General features: G+C 43.0%; 2 protein-coding genes across 2 annotated transcripts in view; one reads left to right on the top strand and one right to left on the bottom strand.

Annotated features, from left to right (window-relative positions):
- LOC128878709 (paired mesoderm homeobox protein 2B) overlaps positions 1-7,812 on the bottom strand; it is a 53,092-nt gene extending 45,280 nt beyond the window's left edge. Inside the window, exon 1 of the mRNA XM_054127151.1 lies at positions 7,615-7,812. The gene's annotated coding sequence lies outside the window, so the exon portion shown is untranslated. The remainder of the gene's footprint in view (positions 1-7,614) is intronic.
- Positions 7,813-7,953: 141 nt separating this feature from the next.
- The window catches only part of LOC128878708 (cGMP-dependent protein kinase, isozyme 2 forms cD4/T1/T3A/T3B), a 43,343-nt gene continuing 26,580 nt past the window's right edge, over positions 7,954-24,716 (top strand). Inside the window, exon 1 of the mRNA XM_054127149.1 lies at positions 7,954-8,565. Within this exon, the coding sequence (XP_053983124.1) occupies positions 8,096-8,565 (470 nt within the window). The 5' untranslated portion in view covers positions 7,954-8,095. The remainder of the gene's footprint in view (positions 8,566-24,716) is intronic.

Below are 24,716 nucleotides of genomic sequence, written 5' to 3'. Positions count from 1 at the left end.
GAGAGAGAGAGAGAGAGAGAGAGAGAGAGAGAGAGAGAGAGAGAGAGGCCGCGGGAGGGGTACTAATACATAAAGTAGCTTAAAGTAGAAAATTGTGGAAGCGTCGTGATGCTTGGTGATTGCGTTACCTCCGGGGCTTTGATTTAAAATGCAACGAGGGGCCAACCAGGCGCCGTGGGTGGGGGTGTCGGAGAAAACGGGACGAGCGGGGGGCTGAGAGCGGGGGCTGGAAGGATGGTTCCTGCCTGGGAGCCATGTTCCTCCTGCGGGAACGTCAGCCAGCCTCTGGTATGGATAGAGCAAAGGGGATGGCGGGGTGGAGAAAGAGAGCGAAGAAGGGCAGAAGGTGGGTGGCGGTGGCGGTGGCGGCGGTAGTGGTGGTGGCGGCGGCGACGGTGGTGGTGGTTCATGGTTGTGCTTGCAGCGTCGAGGGGCGGGGGTGTGCTTGGAAGCTTCCACGTCGAAGGGCGACTTGGAATTCTTTCCCTGAAACGCGCCGGATCGGCTTCCAGCTTCGACTGCTTTGTTGCTCCTTCCTTTTATTTCCATCCCCTCGCTCGTCCCGTCAACTTCGACGCGGGGGCAATAATGCCTTATGTTGGGTCAACCTTCTTACCATCCGCTTGTAAGCTCAACTTCTTTGTCACGTCGTTTACTCGCGACGGCGAAATCGTCGCAATTTCTGTCTTCGTTTCCTATTTATTCACGTTTCGTCCCTGCTAGGGAATCATCTTTTTCGGAATATTTTTGTTACCGGGGCATAGGTCCCGAGCTTCATCGGACCCGTTTCGTTTTAAATTGCGTGTATGAAATTTGTCTCGACATCGGGGAGTGTGAATTTTTTAATAAGAGTATTGATAACGTTGCGTTCGTTGGAGTCCTTTCATTCGAAACTCGCTTTTAATTTCTCGAAATTAACAGCAAATTACCGCGTTAACGAATTGACCGTTGTTGAACGCGCAAAAAATACTAAATATTATATTGCATTTATGAAAACAAGGTGCAGCCTGCGAAGCGAATTTACCTTTGTATTATTAATAGCGTACACGCGTCGAATACGCGAAACTTCGGTTACGAAGGTCGATATGTTTATGAGCTCGAGATTAAAGAATTTTAGAGAAATTATACTCGCGAGGGGCAAACAAATGAGAAAAACATAAATTAAACTACAAAGTATCTCTGACCAAAAAGCCGTTTCCATCGAATTTCGATGACGCGAATAAAACTCTTCGAATACGATTCCGGAACAATTATTTTTATCTCGCAGAGGAACATTGACGATCCATCGGGGCGATAGCGTGTTACATTAAGTAAAGAGAAGCGCGTAAACAAGGTCAGCGTGTCGCCAGGGACGGTGTCTTTTTAATAAATTGCCCTCGTGAGGTGATTAGTCGTAAACACGCTGTTTTAAGGGTGAAAAGCCACGCAGGGGTGGTTCGTAACCTGGTAGAACAGCTTCTGAGTGACGTAGGACAGACAGCTCGAGACTTAAGGTTCCCGGTGGCGCTACAGGGGTGAATTTGGGGGCGATAGATGATTTAACGCGGCATTTCTCGTGTCACCGTATCAAACATCCGAGGAAGTTGTCAGCTCGAAGGAGAACCCGATGTTCTTTGCGGTTCTACGTTCCACGTCGGTTCGTTTCTTTTTCAAAGCCTGCTGCTCGCTATAATCCTGCCACTCGGGCAGACGGTAGCTTTTCGAAATATCAATTCACCTGCGAATTAACCGAGCAAGAATGAACCAAGAATTCTTCTCTACAATTCGCTAAAACAAAAATTGCGTTTCTAAAAATAGAGATTTAGACATTCGGAATACAAATTTCTGCCCAAGGACTGGTCAAGTGTCTTGTTCGAATAAACTTGAATATTAACAGCGTAATATCAACAGCAACTCGAGCCTTAAAATGACAAATTGCATCGACGAGTTTCGAGTCTACTTGCGCGCTAGAAATGGACGATCGGTGTCGATTTTGATGAACCCAGTTTGTTAGACCGCGACTAGAGATAAGAAAAATGACCGGTGGAACGCGGCGTATCCTTTACCGGAGGAATTCGAGTGTCAATCCATATCTCTTTCTGCTCTGATCCCTTCATCCTCGGGGACTTGGACACAGAGGGAACGCGAGACGGGAAGAGGATCAACGCCGGAGTCTTGGCATTCGGAGGGTGCAGGAAATGAGAGCACGGGGAAGGGTGGAATTAGAGAAAAAGCACAAAGAACGTCGGTATGAACTTTCTGACACAGATTGACGTCTGGAGGGATGTGGAATGCGTCGAAAAATTGTTTGAACCACCCCACCCCCTGAAGATTGTGGGAAACGTATCTCTATCTCGTTATTTCTTAACTATTACTCGCGGAGACTCTTGCGAAAGTAACACGTATATTCTTCGCTCGAATAGAATTGTATTAGACGGGTATTTTAGTAATCGATGTACGATAGAAATTAATGCGAACCTGTATGTAGCTGATTGTAGCTACAATCAAGCGTAGCTGCAGCCCCTGAGGGACGCAACGGTGTGTTGGGAAGATGAAGAAACGTCGAGGATGGAATAAAAAGAGTATAGAATAAGAAGAGGAGGGAAATTAAAGGAAAAACAGAAAAGAACGTATAACCTGGCATATTCTGACAAGGATTGACGTCCGAGAGTCGAGAAGGCGAAATAAATTTCTGATAAGAGAGGCGTTAGTTTTGGAGCACGACGAGCGAAAAGAAATTCCGAGGGAAGAATACCGCGACAGGGAAGTCCATAGAGGAACTTAATTTAACTTCTTTTGTAAGAACGGATAACGTAATTAACAAAGTGACAAATAACGAGAGGGCTATACCTTCTACACTTAATGTAACGAATGTTATATTCCACAGTTGAGTTAAAATCACGTAAAATTCGATGGTACGATTTCCGGTGGATCGATCGAAAAAAGTATTATAAAATTCTAAAGCACTCTCTCGAATGATACTATAAAATGATTCCGTCGGCGATCGAGGCAGCTCGATGCCAATGAAGGAGCATAAAAATGCAGGAGAAACATCCTTACGCGCCCCCTAAAGAAATGACGCTTTGATCCCTCGCTCCATCTCGCTCTCTCGCACCATAACTCAACCCCTATTTCCGTTTCACTCTCCCCCCTCCGTCCGCGACGCCCTCGATCCCTCGATCCGGCCTCCAGCCGTCCGTACCCCCTCAAAATATCAACTAAACGATAACCGTATTTATTATTCATTCGGCCGCTTCGTTCGCTCCTTCCGCGGCTCCAATTTTCCAGAGTAGTTTTTCAAAGAATTTCCGTGAGCGTGCACGCCGCATCGCGAGAAGGACGGAAGAGGGAGGGACGAAATTGAGAGAGGATAAAACGTTTCGCGTCCGCGGAGTCGGCACAAAACGCGTCAAGTATGTAAGTCACCTCACCTGCCCCTCGATTAAAGCAAAGATCTTGTTACAAGTTCGCAGCCGTTGTATGTAAACGTAAAACGAAATCTTTCGTGAAAGCCGATGGCATCGATCGATGATCGACGCTGGGATGTCCTTAGATTTCGGGAAAACAGGATTCGAGACGAGCCGAACGAAGTTAGCATTTAATTGATCGTTCGGTCGCACGTAATTCGGCGCCGATGCGAAGGTATCAACCCTCCCGGGTGCTAAAGCTTTGACAAAGCGTATAATCAGATTGCACCGTGTTAGGACAAAGTACCGTAACGACGCGATCGCGTAAATAGAGGCGGAGAACGCTGAAAAAGAAAGAGCAAAAAAGAGGAAACGGAGGGAAATTCAAATGGAACTCTCGATAAAGTTGTACGGATTTACTTTGTAAATAAATAAATGGCGAGCTTGCCGTGGAAAGGGACGGTATTAATTACTACGGCTAATAAACGAGCCAAAATGAGCTCGATGCGCTTAGACGATACAAATATGCGTTTATAACTTTACGTGTTCCCGTCGACGAGATATTCTACAAGGTGTACCTTCGAAGATTTACGCAAACGTGTTCTACGATCTTGAACAGTGCTCGCTATTGGCTACAAGAAAATCGAGTTACCAATAACAATTCAGTGTAAATGTACGGGCAGAGATAATTGGCGATAATGTAATCGGACCTGTTTTCCTTGATGGGAGGTTAACGGGTCAATCTTATGTCAATTTCTTGAGTAATCAATTGAATGAGTTACTGGAAGAAGTTTCATTGGATGTTTTACGTCGCATGCGGTTTACGAGTGGCTAATGGACAATGGATAAACCCAACGTCTTTCTTTGGCCCAAGAAGTACGTTTCTCGACTCGCGATAAATAAACAAAGCAGAACTTGATTCGAACCATCGGGGAGGACACAAATCGCTCCGTGACTTTCAAAATCAAAATACGCAGGACTTTCAAAACAAAATACGCCAAATTTCAAGTGCCTATGTCGATTACTACGTCTTGCAAACAAAATCATGAAAACTCTAAACTGACATCCGGAGACGTAAAGCAAAATTGAAATCCCGAGATCGAAAAGAACGAAGCGCAAGGACCAACGTGCCTGTGGGAGGGGGAGGGGGAGGGGGGGGAGGGGGATAGAGCGTCGAGAGAGACGAGGTTGCTCTCCCGTGCGCGTTATCCGGGCGATGGAGCGACTAATAACGATAACGATGCCAGAAACGATAATCGAGTTAGGGGTTTCCGCGGTTTCCACGGTTCTCCCAGGGCGCTGATTGCTGGAACGGCGGCGGTTTCGACGTCGGGGATGCTCTCTGCGCGCCGACGCCGACGCCCCACGCACACTGGGGCCGACAGCCTGAAAAGCTGATCAAAACTAAAGAAGAAAAAAGAGGAGCGACACTCGAGAATTTTCCCTATCGAAAACAAATTCTTGTACACTACCGATGCTAAGCGGGTGAAAAATCACTTTGGAACCATGAAATTTGTGGCCAGTGGAATGTTTTTTTTTTTTTTAATGGAACACTTATTTTCTAGAACGATAATTAAATTCGTCACCGTATCAGATTCGTAACCAACCGCCAGAAAAAGCTTTATAGAAAAATGTTCGCGCGAGTTCGCGAGCTGTTTCGAGTACTGGTGATTTTTTGGGGTATTTCGGCATGGCGTGCGACGGCCATGACTGTTTTCGTCGCGTGGCTCGGCGCCGAGGCGCACGTAGACGCGTAGAGGCCTGGACGAAGGCGTAACGAGTACACAATGCGATGCAAATTGGGCCTCTCCCGTGCGGACCAGTCAATCGGCCGGTTGCCTACGCTGGTGCATCGCGATGGTATTACTAACATCGCTATTCTATTATGACATTACGGTTCCCCGAGCAGCAGCCTGGCTATTACCAGTCCCGACTCCCTCCAGGCGTTCGATTCGGGATAACTCTATAGCGGTAACTATATAGCCGTCGAGACGCCAGAGACAATACCCGATCGCTCGCCCGAGGCCAGTCTTTCAATTTATTTTCATACATTTAACTGCTGTGCCCCCCTTCTGCGCACGCGCGGACGCGACGAGAGTCGCGGGTCAATTTCTTCGAGTTCGTCAACGCTGGCCTTCGTAGAGACCGTCTAATAAGAGTCACGAAATAACGTTGACCGATTTCGATTTAACACCGTCGATTCTCAACTAATTGCAAGCAATATAGTCACGCTTCGCACTTTTACAGTGCGACACGTTTACGTTTGACGCGTAACTTGTACCTTTGGGGTTGTAATTTGCTAAAAGGTAGTCGAATATTGCGTTACGAAATGAAGTCTCGGAGCAGTTTTTTTATTTTGTTAAAAAATCCTCTCGTTTTAGAATTTCGTTCTCTTAACATACTCTGTGTTATATCGTTCTCGCGAAAAATGTTTCCAGAAATTGTCGGTCAATGCCGTTCTTATCAATGAAATTGATATAGAGTGTTACGAAAGTGTTTACAAACAGTTGGCAAGATCGTGCACGAGATACGGTGTGTTGGTGGTAAATAACTGACCGAGTGAAATCAATTGCGCAACTTCAATTTCACATGGGAATGATTGAAACACTAAAAACGGATCTAACTTGGATACAAGGTCGATCGGGTCAAATGAATTCTGCGAACGTTCTTAATTATTTATCCGAGACACTCTAACGTCAGGCGTACATTATCGACGGTAAATTATTACGGATACGAGGCGAATTAAAATAGCTACGTAAAACAACGCGTGGTAAATACTTCAACGCGTTAATCTCACGAGAATCATAATCTATCTTACGAACAAATCGTGCTCAATAAAGCTGCTCTCCGTTCGGTTCGCTCGATTAATTGATATACGAAGCAAGCATTCCAAACTATTTAAAAATTAAATCGATAAAGCACGGCTATCGGATCCTATGATTTTAATCGGTTCAATCGAAATAACTGCTATAATGTAATGCAATAAGGTCAGCAAACCACGTGGCGTCATCTCTAGAGATCTGACGCACATAAATGGCGGGCGAACCTCACTCGTGTCTGCTGCAGAACGAACGACTGCTCGTGAAATTCCACTTCAATTGTACCGCGTGTCTTCGCCTATTAAAACTCGATCTTTCTCTATCACTAATCAATGTGACTCATATTTCATACTAAACGCTGTTTTAGCCAAACATTAAAATTGAACTTGCGACAGAAGAAATTTCTAATCTTAAAACCTCGTGAAAGCGGTCGAGCGTAAATATTTATCAATTGATAAATCGCTTACGCGAAGCATTTTCGTTTATTTAGTTCTAACCGTACGTTTGCGGTAATCGGTTTTACAGTTACGTAATTATATTTCGCGTGGAACAAATTTACGACTGTACCGAAACGAAGATGCTAAGATTACGATATCTTGTCTAATTCTCAATACATATGCTTTGTTATCATGCTTGAAACACGCAATCAGGACTGGTGAGATGACTATACTGAATTACCGACCTGGACAAAATCACGGTGCAGAAGATTCGTTCCACGCAACCACGGCGTGGCGTGATATGCCAGAAATGCGTTGTAAAAATCTGCTTGCCTCGATCCAAAATAAATACAGACAGCGCTGTTGCGGTAATTTATTTACACGGCTACTCAAAATACGATTACAGCAGGCAAATCCCAAAAACACCAAAGTGTCTTTTAGAATAATAATATCGTTAGCAACGACGGTACGTTAACGTAATTTACTCCAGGTACCACTGACTACGTCTATTTTTCAAATTAAGGAAAACTCGAGTAATTTCTAATGAAACGATTACCTTTAAAAATACGAGAAAGAGTACGTTAACCGATCCTTTTGTAGAAATTTCTGCATCGAAAAGAACGAAATCGGCCGATAAAGAAATCAGTTGCCCGCATCGACCTTTTCAACGGAGTCGAAGGAGGCAGATGTCGTGGCAATCGCTTGGCGCGAAGCGAATCAAAATGGAGGATCGCGGTAATGCGAAAAAACGAGACTCGTCAAGAAAGCAAAAGGCATTATGAGCAAAAAACTTTATGTTCTCCAAACATTTCTAATCATTTACGAAATTTACACATCCCTTTTCGGTACACCACGAACCAAGTACGACTTTCGAACGCTACTTCGTAACCTCGTCGCAACAAATAAAGTAGCCAATTTTCACGTGTACAGAAACGATTTACGATTAACTATTAAAAGCGATATTTCACTCACCGTTGTCGGAGTCGTAGGAGGAATACCGGCGGCAGTAAAGAGGAGCAACCGGAAAAGCGTAGACCCTCGGAAGAATGAAGACAGAAGGCGAAGAGAGGAAGCACTCGCGCATAGATCGCAAGCCAGAGCGAGACAGCCACAGTGACATGTAGAACCAGAAAGAGTCGAACCGTTCGAGGAGAGAGACCGAACAGCACTGTGGGAAGAACAAGAAGGTACGCAGGAGAGACGAGGTGCGCTGCCGTTACTGCGTAAGAGTGGGGGATGCCGCGAGGGAGAGAGCATGCGCCGTGCACGGTGAGAGGAAGCGAGACGGGCTCACTCGTCGGGAGCTCGTCATGGGAGACGGTGGAGAACGTTGGTCCTCCAGCGTTGGAGAGCGCGGAATCGTGGAGTAGAGCGAGCCGACGACGCACCGTCCGGGTCGCGCTTCTCGTCGCGGCTCCTGTTTCTTCATCGCGGCTGTTTCGTTACGGGTTGAATGAACGAGGGTACCAAGTGCAAAGTGCCGATTGGCGACGCCTGCGTGTCTATGCGCGTGTGCTTCGACTCCCTGTGCTTCTCGTCGACGCAGCAGCGGCTCGCCGACGAGGAGGACGCCTCGCAGCTGCCGACACACGGCGCCGTGACCGTGGTCGCCGCCGGCCAGAGGGCCATCCCGAACGTCACCGGTGCCAACGCGATCACGACGATGGGCACCCTCAGGGAGCTCCAGGAGTTGTTGCGCGTAAAAGATGAGAGGATCGCCGAGCTCGAGGCGATCCTCTGTCGTCGCGACGCCGAGATACAGGAGCTGCGAAGCCACCTGGACAAGTTCCTCAGCGTGTTACCCTTCAAGTCACCCCTGACGCCGACGAAACCGCGACCCAGGAAGCAGAGGGCACAGGGGATCTCCGCGGAGCCGCCGCTCCAGGAATTTGCCTCGCTGACGGTTGTCGACAAGAGCGACAGGTAGGTGCACGCGCATAAGTACGTACGTGCAAACCAGTCACTGAGAATGTTCGACACCAAATCGATTTTACGGGAAATCGATCCTTTTCGAGGCGATCGAGTCGTTTCAACTTGAGTCGACGATTAGTCTAACCGTGCCCGTCTACTCGTTCTTGACGTATGTTGACTCTCCGCAGGCCTTTAAAACAAAATTTCGATTTAACGGATTTTTTATTTAATCGACAGAATTCTTATATTAGGTTGTCCGAAAAGTTCCTTTCGCTTTATTAATAAGTAACACACGCACAATATTTTATGTTTTATGTTACATTACTAAATTGTGCACGATTCATTTTGCTCCATTACTGTTACAACATGAGTATCTATGAAATTAGATTGTCTATTTATAGAAACACGACCGCATAAAATAATTGAGTCTAACTCGCGAAAGAAACTTTCGGGACAACCTAATACATTAAAATATAGTCGTGTTATACAAGGTTCTCTCCTGTTGAATCATTTCTAGAAACTGTCACTCCAATGTGGTATCTCGTGTAGGTATTAGAGTATTACATTCACGTGATTCATTTTTATACATTTCTTAATGTAAAAAACGGAGTGCATTATGCTTGACGGTTTGTTCATAATTTGTTTTCCCATGGACGTTTGCTTCTCGTATACAGATTATTTCGCTAACATTCGGATTTGACGAAAACCTTGTTCGATCGGTCCATCAAATCGAGAGATTACTCTATCGACATTTTTTATTTGAATTTTCAACGTAACGTGGTATCTATTAACGTAACGACCTTGATTAGGTCGTCTTCGAAGGTGATATTAAAAAGTACGCATGTAGACGCGAATCTAACCTATCTCATTTCATAGAAATCTAAATAGAGCGACATCTAATGCCAAATTGAATATCTAACACAATGTAGGTGGTTCTACACACGTGTGTTTAGAATACTGTCAGATCATAGAGATTCTCAGATTATCGAAAACGAGGGAAATTAAACGAGCTACATAATTAGAAACACTTCTTTGATGATATTAGTATTAGCACTTGAGAGTGAAAGGAAAGAATATGATAAACGAGTGAACAAGCGAGTTGTTTTTTACGTTAAAAGTAGACTTGCATTATTCCATGCTGAGAAGTTGTAACTTATAGGTTATGTTGTATATGTAATAATATTTGAACAGAACCGCTTGAGTAATGATATTCGAACAATTGTATACGAATATCGATTTCGTTATTTTTGACGACACTCGTTCGAAAGCCAATATCCAAGTAATAATATTCGAATTAGTGGATTGGAATGCTGAATGATCGAAAGCGTATTCTTAATACTGAAATATTAAATTGCCATGTTAACAAGCAAATGGTATCTTGATGCAAATTCGAGTGACAGGTTATGAGTCGTCGCGACGGGAATATCGTTCGTTAGGACTATCTCGGAACTGTTAAGTTGCAGGTTAACCACTTGACGCCCGCGCATGCGTGCAAGACTGTATGCGTGTTTACTCGATCATGCTCGCTTCTTCGCGTTCGATTGGTGTCGTGATTTAACACCGCTCTCTCCGTGTGAAAAGACACGAGCAAATGAACCTCACGCTGGCGAATTCCAACGTTTAAAGGGTTAACGAGTTTTCACGGAAAGAAGAGTTTCGTGCCTCGGCTGTCTGCTTGTTTGTTTGCATTAGGTCGGATCACGTGATGCGCTATTCCTTTTAAAGAATCAATCCTGCCTGAAACTTTAAGAAAATCCATTTTCTCTGTTCGGTGGGTTTCCTTGAACTTTCAGGCGCGGAGAACGTGTATTAAAACAAAACAGATGAAGTTTTTTCATAGTCGTTGTTCGCGCGGATGATCTTACCGTGTCTTATCGCGCATCGAAATCGGTTCCTATTCGTTCGATGATACAAGTTACTTTTTTGTTTGGATAAAATGAGTAAGTTTCTCTATCGTCATGCTCGTTTCACGAGGTCTTATCGTGCGTTATCGTGCAGTGAGGTCGGTTTCCACCTGTTATTATGTTTTTATTATGTTTTCTATATCGTGTTTGTTTTTTTTTCTTTCTGCTATAACACATATTACAAACGCGTCATACTCTTGGCAGCTGTTCGCCATCGTGTAGCCCCGTCCGAGACTCGTAAAGTGTTCGCAATGTCGCAAATACATTTTGTCAGTGGTCATCTTCGCTCCGTGATATTACGTAAAGAAATCCGTTGTTTTTAAAACAATCGCACGGTTTTATAGCCGAGGCTGTAAGCATTGAACCAGGGAAAACCAGTTTGAAGCTTTCTCGGTTGGTTGGAACAAGTAACGAATCTCTGACATAGAGATCTAACGAATTGGAGATGAAAATTTGATTCCGTTTAGTATCGGAAGCCATCTTGTCGCTTCCAGTATTTCTTCAATCTTATGTTTTTTATTCTATGTTTACTTCTACCCAATTGCTTCCAAAGGAAACATTTAAAAGAACTTTATAAAGGAAACATGTTTGTAATTGATAAGGAGATGCAAGAATTGGCTCTGGAAGCGAGCAATGATCGCTACATTATAAAGAAGTGGAAAATTCGTTTGAAATGGGCTCTGGTAGGCGCGCTAGTGTGCGCGTGCGCGACTTTGGCACTTGATTTTAATCATGGTTCGTTCGCTGATGCGCGTCTGGGATGCGCATCTCGCCATCCATCGTTAACCCTTTCGCTGCTGGAGACTATGATGCGAAGCACGCGCTATGCGTGGCATAGTTATGGCCGGGGATGGGACTTGTCGAATATTTCTCCGTTGTAATTACGCTATTCAAAAGTTTCTTTCGCTTGTACAACCGCGATAAGTATGTTAATCTCGATTGACGAGGATAACTCGAACCAAAGGAAGGTAGATAAATGCTTATTTTCGAGATAGCAATTGCTGGTCATTAAAACAATGATTAAATTAATAGCCATCAGGGTAAGGTCTTGTAAAGAGATAATTGTTTATGATTTGTGGTTCCAATTAATGTAAATCAGACTGAACGCTTCACTGTACTGTAAACATTTGTTATTTACACTTTTGGCTTTTGTTTTTTATCTTTATCGGCACCGTCTGAATTCGACATATTTGCATAGCATGCCACGCATCATCCACGTGCTAACATCTTCCCAGACGATGGCTTAGATATACGTTAGATGTATATTAGCTTTGTGATACGATAATCGATATCGTCGAAGAGAAACATACTTCGTGGCCTTCGGATATCTAATTTGAATTTGTAATTTTTCTGCTCATAAATCGTATACCAGTAATGCTAAGTCTGGGAGGCAAAATTCTATGATAAGTCTCATAAACGTACGTTTACCATAAACATGAACATTGTTCGATCAAAAAAGCTTATGATCCCCGACAATTCATAAGTGTGCGATTTTCGGTTATTTTATCATTGTTAGTTTATCTTTCTACGTTTCTTAATCGTTTTCCTTCAGAATTTACACCATTGCAATTATGCTATTTTTAAGGATAATTTATATATACATTCAGAGCGGGCTACACGCCAAAGGATTATACGTCGGCGGAAGCGATAATAAACCTCGTATATTTTACTCGTATAACCAACACGGTAAGATAAAATAAATAAGAAATAAATTGAAAAGGAAAGAATTGATATTAAACAATTCATAGTCGAATTGTAAAGAGAATTATAAAGAGGTTTCGCGACAAAGCTACTAAAGCCTCTGTTTACACGAACGTTGAATATTGAAAGAAAAACGAGTAAACTATGCGGGAGACGAATAACAGACGTAAATTTATTTTCGAGCGGAATTGGAAACACCTCTTTCTTCATCGTTTCACATGCAAATCCTGTTTCGTTATTTAATATTCTAAACGCTGTTGTATCTGAATAACAAAACAAGGTTAACGTATTATACGTTCAGTTGAGTCCCGATCGAAAAATCACGCTCGCATAAATGAGTGCTGCGACGGAAATAGATATTCCTTGTTTTGATGTTCAACGAATTTTTTCTTAAACCGCGTTCCACTCGATTATACATTTTATTTTATATTTCTACCGTATTCAAACAGGACCCTGTTTGCAACTTTTTCCCACCAGGCCATCGCCACACCTTATATCAATTTCTTATTTGACCACTTGCTATGTCAAATGCAAACAAAGAAAATTTACGTAAAAATAAAAACTCTCACGATCATTCGAATTTAAAATCGTAATATACCGTGTCGTTGGATCATTTTTAAAAACTTGAGCGGGACGCGATGCAAAGAAGCGTGGGCGTATCGAAGCCCGGCGCTTAGGCTCTCCTGCGATCCTCACGGATTTACATTCCATATTCTAAGGCGGGCGCTTATGGTAGGCGTAGCTTTAGCTTCGGTAAATAAGACTGACTCTTAATGCAATTCTCCAATGTATCATCGATTCCCCTTGCGAAATTTCTTTTTCAAATATAGAAATACCTGTACAATCACCTCGCGTTCTCTTCTTCTCTTTAAACATAAATAAAGGCAAAAAATCGACGCTACTGGTGAGCTTTTTTACTTAATTAATTCAGAAAATTTATTCGGCTATTTGTATACGTAAATTTTGTTAGAAACGTGACCGAAACTTCTCGTAACTGAAGAATGAAAACGTGAAAATAAAAAAAACCTTAATATTTGTTAGATCATTAAAATTCCTAACGAAACAAAGAGTCGAGAAGGTTTTATAAAACTGCTCGACACGATTCACACGCCAGGATACCTTTATTTCCACAAAAAGTGTGAATCATCGTCATTTCAAATTCCTTTTTCGTCTCGCCTTTGTCATTCGTTTTCAAGCGTACATATAGAGACGAACGGTTTTCCCCTGGTTCGTTGCATGAGATTAACCCTTGCCGCGTCGAAAATGACGAATCTATCTCGCCGAAGTATCTTTCTCCCTCTATGCCAAACTGCAAAACGACGAGTTGCATTCGTCGGACAGTTTGAAGTATCGAGGTATTTTTACCTGGAAAGACAATGTTGAAACGCAAACGATGCAAAAATAGCATTGCGCTCGGTCGTCTGTTTTATTTGCATTCATAAATGCGTTTTACGAACGCATACGGGTACGCACGATGTCCCAGGTTTTTCTGCGAGTAGAGATGTAGAAGACAAGATTCTCTTTTCGCTTTCGGAAATAATCACGACTATCCGGGACCATTGTGTCTTATTTTCAGATGTTTACCCTTATCATCGTAATGGCGAACTGTAAATTTATAAAGCACCGCTTCGCAGACGAATATGACGATCTAATTTCGCGCACACTTGGCGCGAAGCAACGTTCGTTTATTTACTTTGCGGCTCGATTTTTCGAAGGCTGAAGTGGCAAACGGCGAACGATCGAATAAAATTGCGTGGGTGTCGCGAGCTACGGAAGTAAAAATAACGTTTGCTTTCATTCGGTATATTAGCAAACGAAAGTCTGTTTCTTGTTTGCGTTGCGTAAATAACGGACAATTTTATTAATAGATGAATAGATTATATTGGCTTCTCGGACGGAATAAATTTCCATTGGAAAACCGAATACTTCCGTAACTGTGGATGGGAAAATTCGATATACGACGCGATTGCGTGATGTAAAGTGTAATTTTTGTTGCACGCTCCAAAAATTGCGTACGATGCCTGGCATGACCGTTCGAATGAAACTCGCGAAAGTGATCCTAGAGTTATGCCTAAGATGCACATTCTGCGATTGTCGTCGGTTATCTGGATACTTTCACGGGCGACTGTACGATGCTCGATCAAAATCTGTGCGTAACACTTGATCCAGCGTAACAGTTCCCTCGCGAGTGGTGTTGTTGATGGCTCAGCACTCTCAACAGCGTGTGCGTCGATGGCGCTAGACTTCCACTCTCATCGGAGGTCTGCATTCCACTTTCTAAGACTGGCGCCCATGGTAGGCGTTGCATTAGTCTCGCAAAACGCGATACGTTTGACTGCACCTCCACGTTCGCCGCAGCTAGTCCCGACAGAAACTCGCGTCTATTGCGAAATGGATTTTTCCTTCGACATCTCGCGGAGGCTATTGTGCTCGATCGGTAATTTTTCACGACTCGAACGCGGCGATGATAAGAACAAGCACACTGGCGACGTCGACAAAATACAATTCTATAAATTAATTTCCGTTGGCGAAATAAAAATCTACCCAATTCTGTGCTACATCCAAGAAATTACTCGCTGCGAACAATCGATTTGCTCGTTGATTTCTCCAAAGATGAGAGTCCCATCGATCTTATCTCTATCGGAGAAACGCACGATGGAATGTTTATCAGCTGAACGATAGATTAGCTTAGACAAGTCGATGACGAACGGAACTAATTACTTGTTGATAAACATAAGTCATTGTGTTCTCATCGCGGTTAAAATCTGAGTAATCGAAGAAACTTCTCGACTCGAAGTTTTCATTGTTCGAGAAAGGAGAATGGTAATAGTTCTATTACTTGAAACGAATCGATTTTATCTTTATTTACGTTCGAACGAAAATTTACACGTGCCCGTAAACGGAACAGAGGGACTCGACGATCCGAACGACGCGATGGGCAGCATTTAAAAGCGCACGATTGAAATTCGGTACGCATTTTGACACCCGAGATATATACGATCGAAACCCAGGTCAGGATCAGGTGCTAATTTTAGACATCGGTTGGTTCGTTATGCGAGCCTTTTGTCACGGTGCAACGCACGCCATATCACTGTTCTGTTGCTTTGATTCGCGTCGGGGTGTGGTTTTTAATGAACGAACGTTTTAGAGCGCCTCGGTACAAAGAGCAATTAACTGCTTTGATAAAAGATTACTGATGAGCCCGCTACGCTAGGCACGATTCTGAGAAAAAAGATAAAACAATTATATTCTTCCATTTTTCTCGGAATCGCTGCCACTAATCTGGAACGGACTGCCTTGGAGCTCGGAGTGTTTGCAAACACTGCATTTATTCCTTTATCTTTTTTTTATATATATATTTCGTAGTTAATTACTTTGCACGTCCAATTCATTTTGTACGTATCATAGTTTATTTTTAAACTTGTGCCATTTTGGTTCTCATGGTTCTCCGTTGACAGAACTCATACTTGTACCGATATTATCGCAGTACGTCCGCGTAAACGTTTGACTTGCTCGGCCTGTTCGACCTTGCACCGTTTTGTTTGCTAGAAATCTGTATATGTTACCTTGGATGATCGCCCTACATTTCAGACCAAGCAAGGACCCGTCTTATCGTCGATTTTGCTTATCGTTTCGACGCATCCAGGTGTTACGACATAAAACAACCAAAAATAATATTGAACAGGGATAAGATCAGAAGATCGTGAATTTCGAGTCCCACGGTAAAACCTTCTCATAATTTTTCATTCTAATTTCATGACCGCGACGAAATATAACGTCGCCTATGGTGCGCTCGCGCGATTTGTTTTTAAATCCGTCACGTTTGCCCATCGCACTGTGGGAAGTGCCTGGAAAGATAATGCAAAATTGACGTCATCGTTACCCACCACCCGTTGGCGCGCCAACGATCGATTTCGTGAAATACCGCGTGCACCCGTGCAAAACAACCATATCGCGCCCTGCAGGAAGTTGCCCTCGAATGGTTTCGCGCTCGAGGCCGAATTCTCAAGGTCGTTGCACCGGGAATGCAGCCGGCTGCACTTGACGCGTGCACCAACGCCCACTAGTTCGTACATCCGTACGCATTTTGGTCGCAGGTGTCGAAATTAATGAATTTGTGTTACATATATTTTCCTCCACTTTTTGTTTTTTTTAAATAATACAACATTTTTATTTATCTCGAGTTACTCTGGCATAACAATGCGATCGTACCCCCGAAGATCGTATTCCTGAAGAGAATCCAGACCCAAGGTCGAAACGTTGGATATTTTTTAATAAAGTGCAATCTGTTTTTGCCCCAAGGTAAGCGGAATTTACATTTATATTGAAATTAAATTTAAATTCACAAATTTAGATACGTAAAAAGAGTACGAGGAATATATATTTTTTTTTTCAACGTAAACCACGTCGAGATACAACTAAAAATAAAAAATGAAAATTTGTTTATTTCGGAACTTCCATGAGTAACGAAATTAATGCACGCTACATTTCCCTGGTAAACGTTTCGAATTTATCAGCAGGAAACGACGCGACGGTCGTTTAATTTGCGTGTGTGTACGTGACCGAGAAGAAAATAATGCGTACATTTAAAATTAATTAACGAACAGGATGTAACGATGCACTGTCGCGGCCAAAACACCAGCACGATTACGTCCTGTTATTACGAACTATTATTTGTCAGAAACTCCTATAATTAGATAGTAACTAGAGGAACGCACGAATATACCTTTGGTTCGTCGAATCGAATTTTTCAGCGAAAACACTCTGTATGGTGTAGACAAATCAAATAAACAAATAGGAAAGAATCAAGCGTTGAGGTCGAGGACACGATTATGCGCTCCGATAAACTAAATAACTAACAAATCAACTATGATTTCTTAGAGAATGGATCATGGCGTAGTTTGCGAAGGAAGATAGGTGATTGGAGCACCTGCTACGACGTCCCATGACGCTGCTGAGAATCCCATAGACCGGTCGCACCTAGCTCCCTCTTCGTCCCCCCTCGCTTCTCTTCTATTTCTTCACCGCGCTTGAAACTCGTTTCTCGATAACACAAACGGATCTTTAATGGCCTCATTTAATGCACTGGGGCAAACGACTGTGTCTTCTACAAAAGACCACAAACTCTCGGACTCTACAGCGTTCCCGGCTTCGAAAGTTTTACATAATTCGCGATTCGCGCGTCTCGAAACTTCCCATCGAACAAACCTCTGCGAAATGTGCTATCGTACTCGAAATATAAATCGTCTTAACTTAATTAAGCCCCGACTGGGAGTAATACGATTTTTTCTCAAATGTCTTAATCATTCTCCTGCTGCGATATCAGGCGATCAGAATTGCTGAATAGAATTGGAATAATTTACTAATTAGTAATTTCTAAAAGTGGATTTTTCAAAATGAATCGTACGATGGGTTGTTCGTGCACCAGTGAAGTTAATTCACCAACGTTTGATTTCGTACGTCATTTTTAAATAACAATGCGTGCAATTAAACTCCGTTAATCGTATAATGTTTAGAGTATCCTTGATATTCGAATGATATGACAATATTTCAGGCTTGCCTGTTATTTTATAGCGCTTAACGCCCGACGCGGCGCGCCGATTAAATTGCGGCAGCTTTCGTTCATTTATTTTACTTCGCTACGATTTGTTTTGCTATCTCAGCATTGCCTCAATTCGACCGAAACTGGGATCTCTTGAAACATCAATGATCGTTAACAATTTGAAGATAGATCCAACGATAACAGTCGTTGAATCATTCTTAATTAATGGAGAGTAAATAAATGCAGCGATCTATTGCTACCCAATGGATGCATTTATATTTCGCTTGCGTCGATAAAGTTTCATCTGAATCTGTATTTATCCAAGAGATTGAATCGAGGTATCGTTATTCCATTTGTTTTCTTACGCATAATCATCCCTCCGTTACGTTATCAAATATGTAACGACAGCATTTGCTTTACTGTTACCAATCATTGCAACGCAATAATGCGTAATTGCGACAACGAGCGTGCGTAATGGCCATGCGTAACAAGTAGTTACATATTAAGTATTCCGCGAATGTGTAACGTTACGTGGCAATTTCTCGATTGTATTAGTATACGCTGACTGCGCGTTAAAAGAAGAAGAAGAAGAAGAAAAAAAAAGAAGAGAAATACTCGTAAAACGCACGGTGTGCATAGTTTTCCTGATCTTAGATTGCATACCTGGGAAGAAAGGATACGGCTCGCATAACTCTATCTCTGCTTCGCGTATTTATAGTCGACCTACGCGCACGCATGATTTAGTGAATTATGTTTCGTGACGGTGCTTTGATCTGAATCACTATAAATATCCACGGACACCGCCATTAATCGCGTGTGATATCCTTTAAACGAAGAAATTATTTTTTCCCATTATGGACGGATCGCGATTTATATTGTTAATTATTCCGCGTTCATTCGCGGTAGGTTAACGGCATTTCTTCTTATTGTTCATTTGTATTCGTACTCGCTAGTAGATCACAGTACTAGATTACTTAGAGTTCTCAAAATTATGCGCGTTTACTTATATTTTATCTTGTACATTCTACTTCGTTAATTTAATTTATTTTAATTTAATTTGGTTTCATAACCGACAGATATACCCGTTGAATATTACGATTATAAATACCAGAAGAATCTTCGAGAAGGAATAACGAACGTTCGAAATGGTAACTTATAGGCGCCGGAATATTTATAGAGACTTAAATATCATCACGTTCGAGGAGGAGGCTCAAACAAGGTGCAAAAAGATTTGTATGCCGCCGCGTGGCTTCCTCCTCCCTATTTCGTTCGGGTTGAACAACAGACGCGGTGGAACTGCCAGAATTTATATGGAAGTCGCCATCGATGCTTGTAAATAATCTGGCCGCTTGACGCGCGAGAATAACCCGGCGATAATTGGACTATCGCGGGCGACGATCGTATATACCTGGCCGACATTCTTTATCTGCGCATGCATGTATGCAGGCGCTACCAGGCGGCATGGAACGGCATGAATCACGTGAGTCTATTATACTCGTCTCCGTGGAACCTCGCTTTGATAATGCCACAGGTTCTGAAAATAGCCACTCGTCACGGCTGCTGACGACACGGTTAATGCCCAACGTGTGGGCCCGTCGCCGTCGGTGCCCACCACTTCTCAACGACTAATTAGCGAATCGGACCGAATTGGTTAATCGGTTGCTCCTCGTCGGCTAAGTATAGAATACTACAATAGCTGCAGGAAGTGACGCGTAACGCATAGGGCCCCCAACGAAATGGTGTCAAGGGGCCTCGCCCGAGAAAGATAACTAGAGGATATCGGATTTTCAACTTTACGAAGAATGTATTTTTAACCGACTTCGAAAAGGAGGAGGTTACTCGATTCGACATGTATATATAGGGTGTCCAAAAAATGTTGTAACACATTGAAAGGGGTGGTTCGGGAGGTGATTTGAAACAACTTTTTCCTTAGCGAAAATGTTGTCCGAGGTTTTGTTAAGGAGATATTAAGCGAAAACCCCGACCAATCAGAGCGCGAGTTTGCCGGTTGGGCGTAGGTTACGCAATAGGCGGCCGCGCTCATACGCTACCGCGGCCGGTCCACCGGTATCCGCGCGCTCTGATTGGTCGGGGTTTTCTCTTAATATCTCCTTAACGAAGCCTCGGACAACATTTTCGCTAAGGAAAAAGTTGTTTCAAATCACCTCCAGAGTCTAAAAATAATTTGCGCAACAAGCATAGAATTAAAATGTGCCTTTGCTTTGTTATCGAGTCTAAAGAAGTCGCTAGATAACAGACGGACGTTTTTTCGTTCGCAGCATAAACGAAGCTTAATGGATGATATTTCTAATAACATCGGTTTAGTAATCTACGACGACCTTATAGAATGCTACATCTTTTTTTCTCGAGACATAATCGCTATCCGTTCCTCGTGCTCTATCTTCGGTAGCGTTAATTGCTATGATGATTGCGATTTAGATTGGAATCGGTACAATATATTTATAGAACAATGATCAGGACAGAGGATGTTTGCGAAGAATCGTTTGTCCTTTAAGTATTACTTTATTATTATTCCATTTGTCGATAGAATTTTCATTCGTTCTAGAACTCTATTTATTATAACTATATTTCTCGCTTTTGTTTGAAACGCGGGTTGCGAGTTCCCATCTCCGGAAACGTTGGGCCGACGTCCAACCAATTCAGACGTTCCACGAATTCCAGAAAAGCGTGTGACACTCGCGCGTTCAAATTCGAGACTTCCACGTCGCACTTCCTAATTGCTAATTATTAAGCTTCAAGTATGGTCGAGGGAAAAGTTACGTACTGTAATGGTGAAATACTTTGACAGTAACTCGCGCATATTATGGCTGACATTCCTCGCCTATAAGAGATAGGTTTTCTAAAAATTCCATTAGCGATCGAACGGACCTAATTTTGGTTAATCAGTCCAATTGTAATAGGGCGCTCGATGGCAACGAGCCTAACGTGCCACTGATTTACCGGCCATAAAGTTTGGGAGTTGAGTTTTTGCCTCCTCCTACCTCATCCATAGCAAAAAGATCACTCTCGTTGCAGACGCAGCTTTCGCCACGACTGCAGTTCTGCTAGAAGGAGAGGGAGAGACAGAGAGAGAGAGAGAGGGAGAGAGAGAGAGAGAGAGAGAGATAGACTTGTGGCCCACTTGCCGTGACTTGACTCGAGTCGACTCGCTGCACTCGACTCGTCTGTAGAAACCAGCGGAGTGACGTCACGCATAATTAGTTCTTTGATTCTCTCTCTTTTTCTTCTCCTCCTCGTCTCGCGTTCACTCTATTCACGATATCTCTCTTCTATTCCAACGAGTTTGTCGTTCATACTCATTGTCGGCGATGTAATTGAATCAGTCTCAAAAATTAGCAGTTTTAGGCTGTGATAGCGCCGGTTGCATAATCGGTGTCGTCCCTCGTGACGATCGCTTCGCCTTCTTCGCTAACCGAAAGAATTCTGGACAACTCTGGGACCGCTGGAGGTTCGGTTAAAATTCCACGATAATCCTTCTATGGAAACATCGAAGCTCTCGGCCGCGTGGAACGCTGCTAGTCACTCCGGGGATAAATTCCCTATTTTCGCAAACCGACGCATACCAAACTTAGGAACATTCCGACGCTCGCTATCATTTACACGAGCGCACTCGTGACTTTCCACGCGTCGTTGCGCAAAACACGACGGGGCTTGATTTAATCTCGTGAATACGAGCGATTATTAAAAAAGACACCGTTTCTTTACCGACTCGAACGTCGTTGTTTCGCGGCGTGAACGTTCGCGATCGGGAGTAGAACGGAATCGATGCTCGTTGTTCGTTCAGTTCCGTCGATCATGGTTCACTTAGAGAGCTAATTAAACAGGTGTTTTTTTTTCCAAGTGCCAACTAAAATGCCATCCGGTTACGCTACTGGTTGTTCCACTCACCGTCTCGCTCCTTCTCGATGATGTTCCCTCCCTCTGTCTCGCTCCCGGTCTCTCGGTCCGTCGTCCCTCCCGCGCTTATCTTGCCGCGGCTAAAAATAGACCCTGTCACGGCCATCGGCGACATTTTAAAAAGTTAAAGCCGCACAGGCGGCCGAGCGACGAGCTTCGAAACGAGCGAACGAACGAGCGAATTAGCGCCTCCTCGAAGATATCTCGACTGGTCAGTGGCGCCTTCTCGCGAGCTCGTTTTCCCGTCTGCTGCCACCTGTTTCGCCGGCGTTATTTACCAGATCAACTCTGTCGGTAATGTCCCTGTCGTCTCGTTAAACCGAATCCATCGAATTATTTCTTTTTACGTTACTCGGGTAGTTTCGATTACCAAAGCCACTCCAAAGATAAAACGGTTCCCAAAAGTTTTTCATTTAAACCCAAATGGTATGGTAACAGCATAGAATTCGTTTCGCAACTATTTGGTTGTCCGAAAAGTTTCTTTCGTAATTTCCATTCAATTATTTTCTGTGGCAGTGTTTATATAAATAAACGATCTAATTTCTAAGACATTGATGCTGCAACAGTAACGAATCGAATTGAATCGTACACAATTCAGTAATGTAACACAAATCATAAAATATTGTGTATACATCAATTATTAATAAAGCGAAAGAAACTTTTAGGACAACCTAATATTTACTCGACACGTAACGAAATAGAAACAGCCTCGATTGTTCTAATCTCACGATTGCCACAGATTTTTAAATATAAACAGTGTTGCAAATGACAGTTATCAGTTACGTTTGACGTAAAACGGTCGATAATGATTCACACCAGTTGCTTTCTGTTGTTTGATGCTATATTTATCAATGTATTATCGATACGCGGAATAATTTCCAATAGAAGATAAAATTAAACATTACGATATGTTGACACGCGTTTATCAATCGAAATACGCTTCGTAACGTATACGCGTTTCTATGTTTACCTTCGTTTTGTACTTCTTATCGGGAACAGGTACATGTTTCAACAGCGTGTTTACATAGCGTGTTATGTAGCGCATTTACATTTTCATTGCGAAAATTTATTTTTAGCATTTAAGAATGCCGCCATTTTTTTTCTACTATCGATAATGTAGGATATCAGACTTAACCCAAGTCGAGTTCTAGAGTTAATTATCTTCGAGGAACATGATTGCTTGCCAACGTGCGAAGTGGAAGGGATGGTTGCCTAATAACGAAGGAAGCGGGGACGAGACTTTTGCTCATTTTCAAAGACCTTGATAAAACACAAAAGAAAGAAAAACAATCTAGAAATGTTGCTACATTTTTATCGTTGCTCGTTTTCATTCAAGCCTTATCACGCGAAAAGTTTGCCCATTCATTGAAATCGCACGCGGCTATGAATTCAAACTCAATTCTTCGCGGTCTCTGGTTTTGAACAGTTCTATGAAAAAAATGTGAAAAAAATGAAAAGGAAGCTCAATAATTACCTTTCGTCTGTACGTGTCCCTCTACAAGGTGAGTACACAAATTAACTCGAGAAATGAATTTGTATAATCTATATCGTAGAACTCATCTAAAGGTCGATTCAGACTATACGATACGTTTCGGCAACGACACGTACAGGCACCGACACGACAAAACATTAAAACACGCGTTTCAATGAAACTATTCACACTTAATAGACACCGACCTGAACGTTCCGTCAACGGGAATAGTGTGAATAGTTCCATTAAAACGCGTGTTTGAATGTTTTGTCGTGTCGGTGCCGTTACGTGTCGTTGCTGGAACGCGACGGTCCGTGTCGTATAGTCTGAATCCACCTTAATTCTAAATCAAAGTAAACAAAGTTGTTTCTTATCAATTGCGCATATCGATACATACTCGTGGATACTTGCATTGTTTTACTTTCGTTCTTTTGTCTGTTTTGAACCTACATGAAAGGACCTTTTTAAAAATAACAACATCGCGTTTAATCAACGTCCGTTGCAAAATCGTCGGTCGATGGAGCCAATCGATAGCGGTGAGCCTCGATTCGCGCATCGTGCATGCGACATCGCGTTTCGCGCGCGTAATTTGCAACATTCGTTGAGCAAGTCTACCGTTAACGAAGACACTTGCAAAACAATGTCGGATTTTAGCTAAATTCAAGCGCCTATTTCTCTCGGCGTGTATTGTCGCGATTGCGAAACGGAGATACGGAGGTTTCGGTGTACGCGGCTTAAATAATTCAAATGCTGCGTCCCGTAATGGGCTGGCCGAAGGATCCTGCCTACGTGCAAGACACCACACATGATCGCGGTCCCATGTGTTGCGGGTACACCTTCAAAAGTGAGGCAAGGTCTCAGAGACCACGTGCATCCTCGTGGGAACAGTGCCAGCAGCCAGCGCGGGTCTACGAAACACGAATAAAGCAAGTTTATGAACGGAAATTGAAATCTTATCCCGTAATTGTAAATTAATCGCGCCGTTGTTCGACGTCGGGAGGCTTGGAAGTTTCGAGTTTCAACATTTTTGCAACTGTTCGTTGTCGAGCGATCATCTTCGGTTCACGCGTTGCCAAGCAACCGTTCGCTTCGATTCGCGCGTTGCTAAGCGACCGTACGTTGCTTAGCGACCAGCCTCTCCGCTTCACTTGTAAACAAACCGTGATATCTTTCCGTGGAAATGGCAACGAGCGATCATATTCGTCTCTGGCCTATTAATAGTCGATCGTCTAAGCAGACCTAATGGTTATAATTTCCTGGCAACGATTCCAACTTTTCCACGTGTTTCGTAAGAAAAAAAATAGGAAGCAAAACAAGAAATAATTGCTTTAAAATTGTCCTGTTACGTGGCAGCGATGATCACTCCGTGATTTGCTACTGATTGTGACCGATGCGAAGCGTATCTTCGCTTTATTTTATCCGTACCTTTATCACTTTTATTTTAGATATTTTTGAGCCAGTCCTCCCCTTGTGCTTCCGCTGGTACAGAAATAAACTCGAAAAAAAAAAAACGAGCCGCGAAGAAAATCTCGCTCTCAGTGGATCGCGTGACAAGTGGTGATGCCGGATCATTTTTTGTGCTCGGAATGTGTGCTCGGTGAATGATCAAAGTGGCTGTACAGTTTTT

The sequence above is a fragment of the Hylaeus volcanicus genome, chromosome 6, assembly GCF_026283585.1.
Source record: "Hylaeus volcanicus isolate JK05 chromosome 6, UHH_iyHylVolc1.0_haploid, whole genome shotgun sequence".
In the NCBI taxonomy this organism is placed as follows: Eukaryota; Metazoa; Arthropoda; class Insecta; order Hymenoptera; family Colletidae; genus Hylaeus; species Hylaeus volcanicus.
Note: the sequence above shows the minus strand (reverse complement) of the source record. Positions and strands in the feature narration are given on the sequence as shown.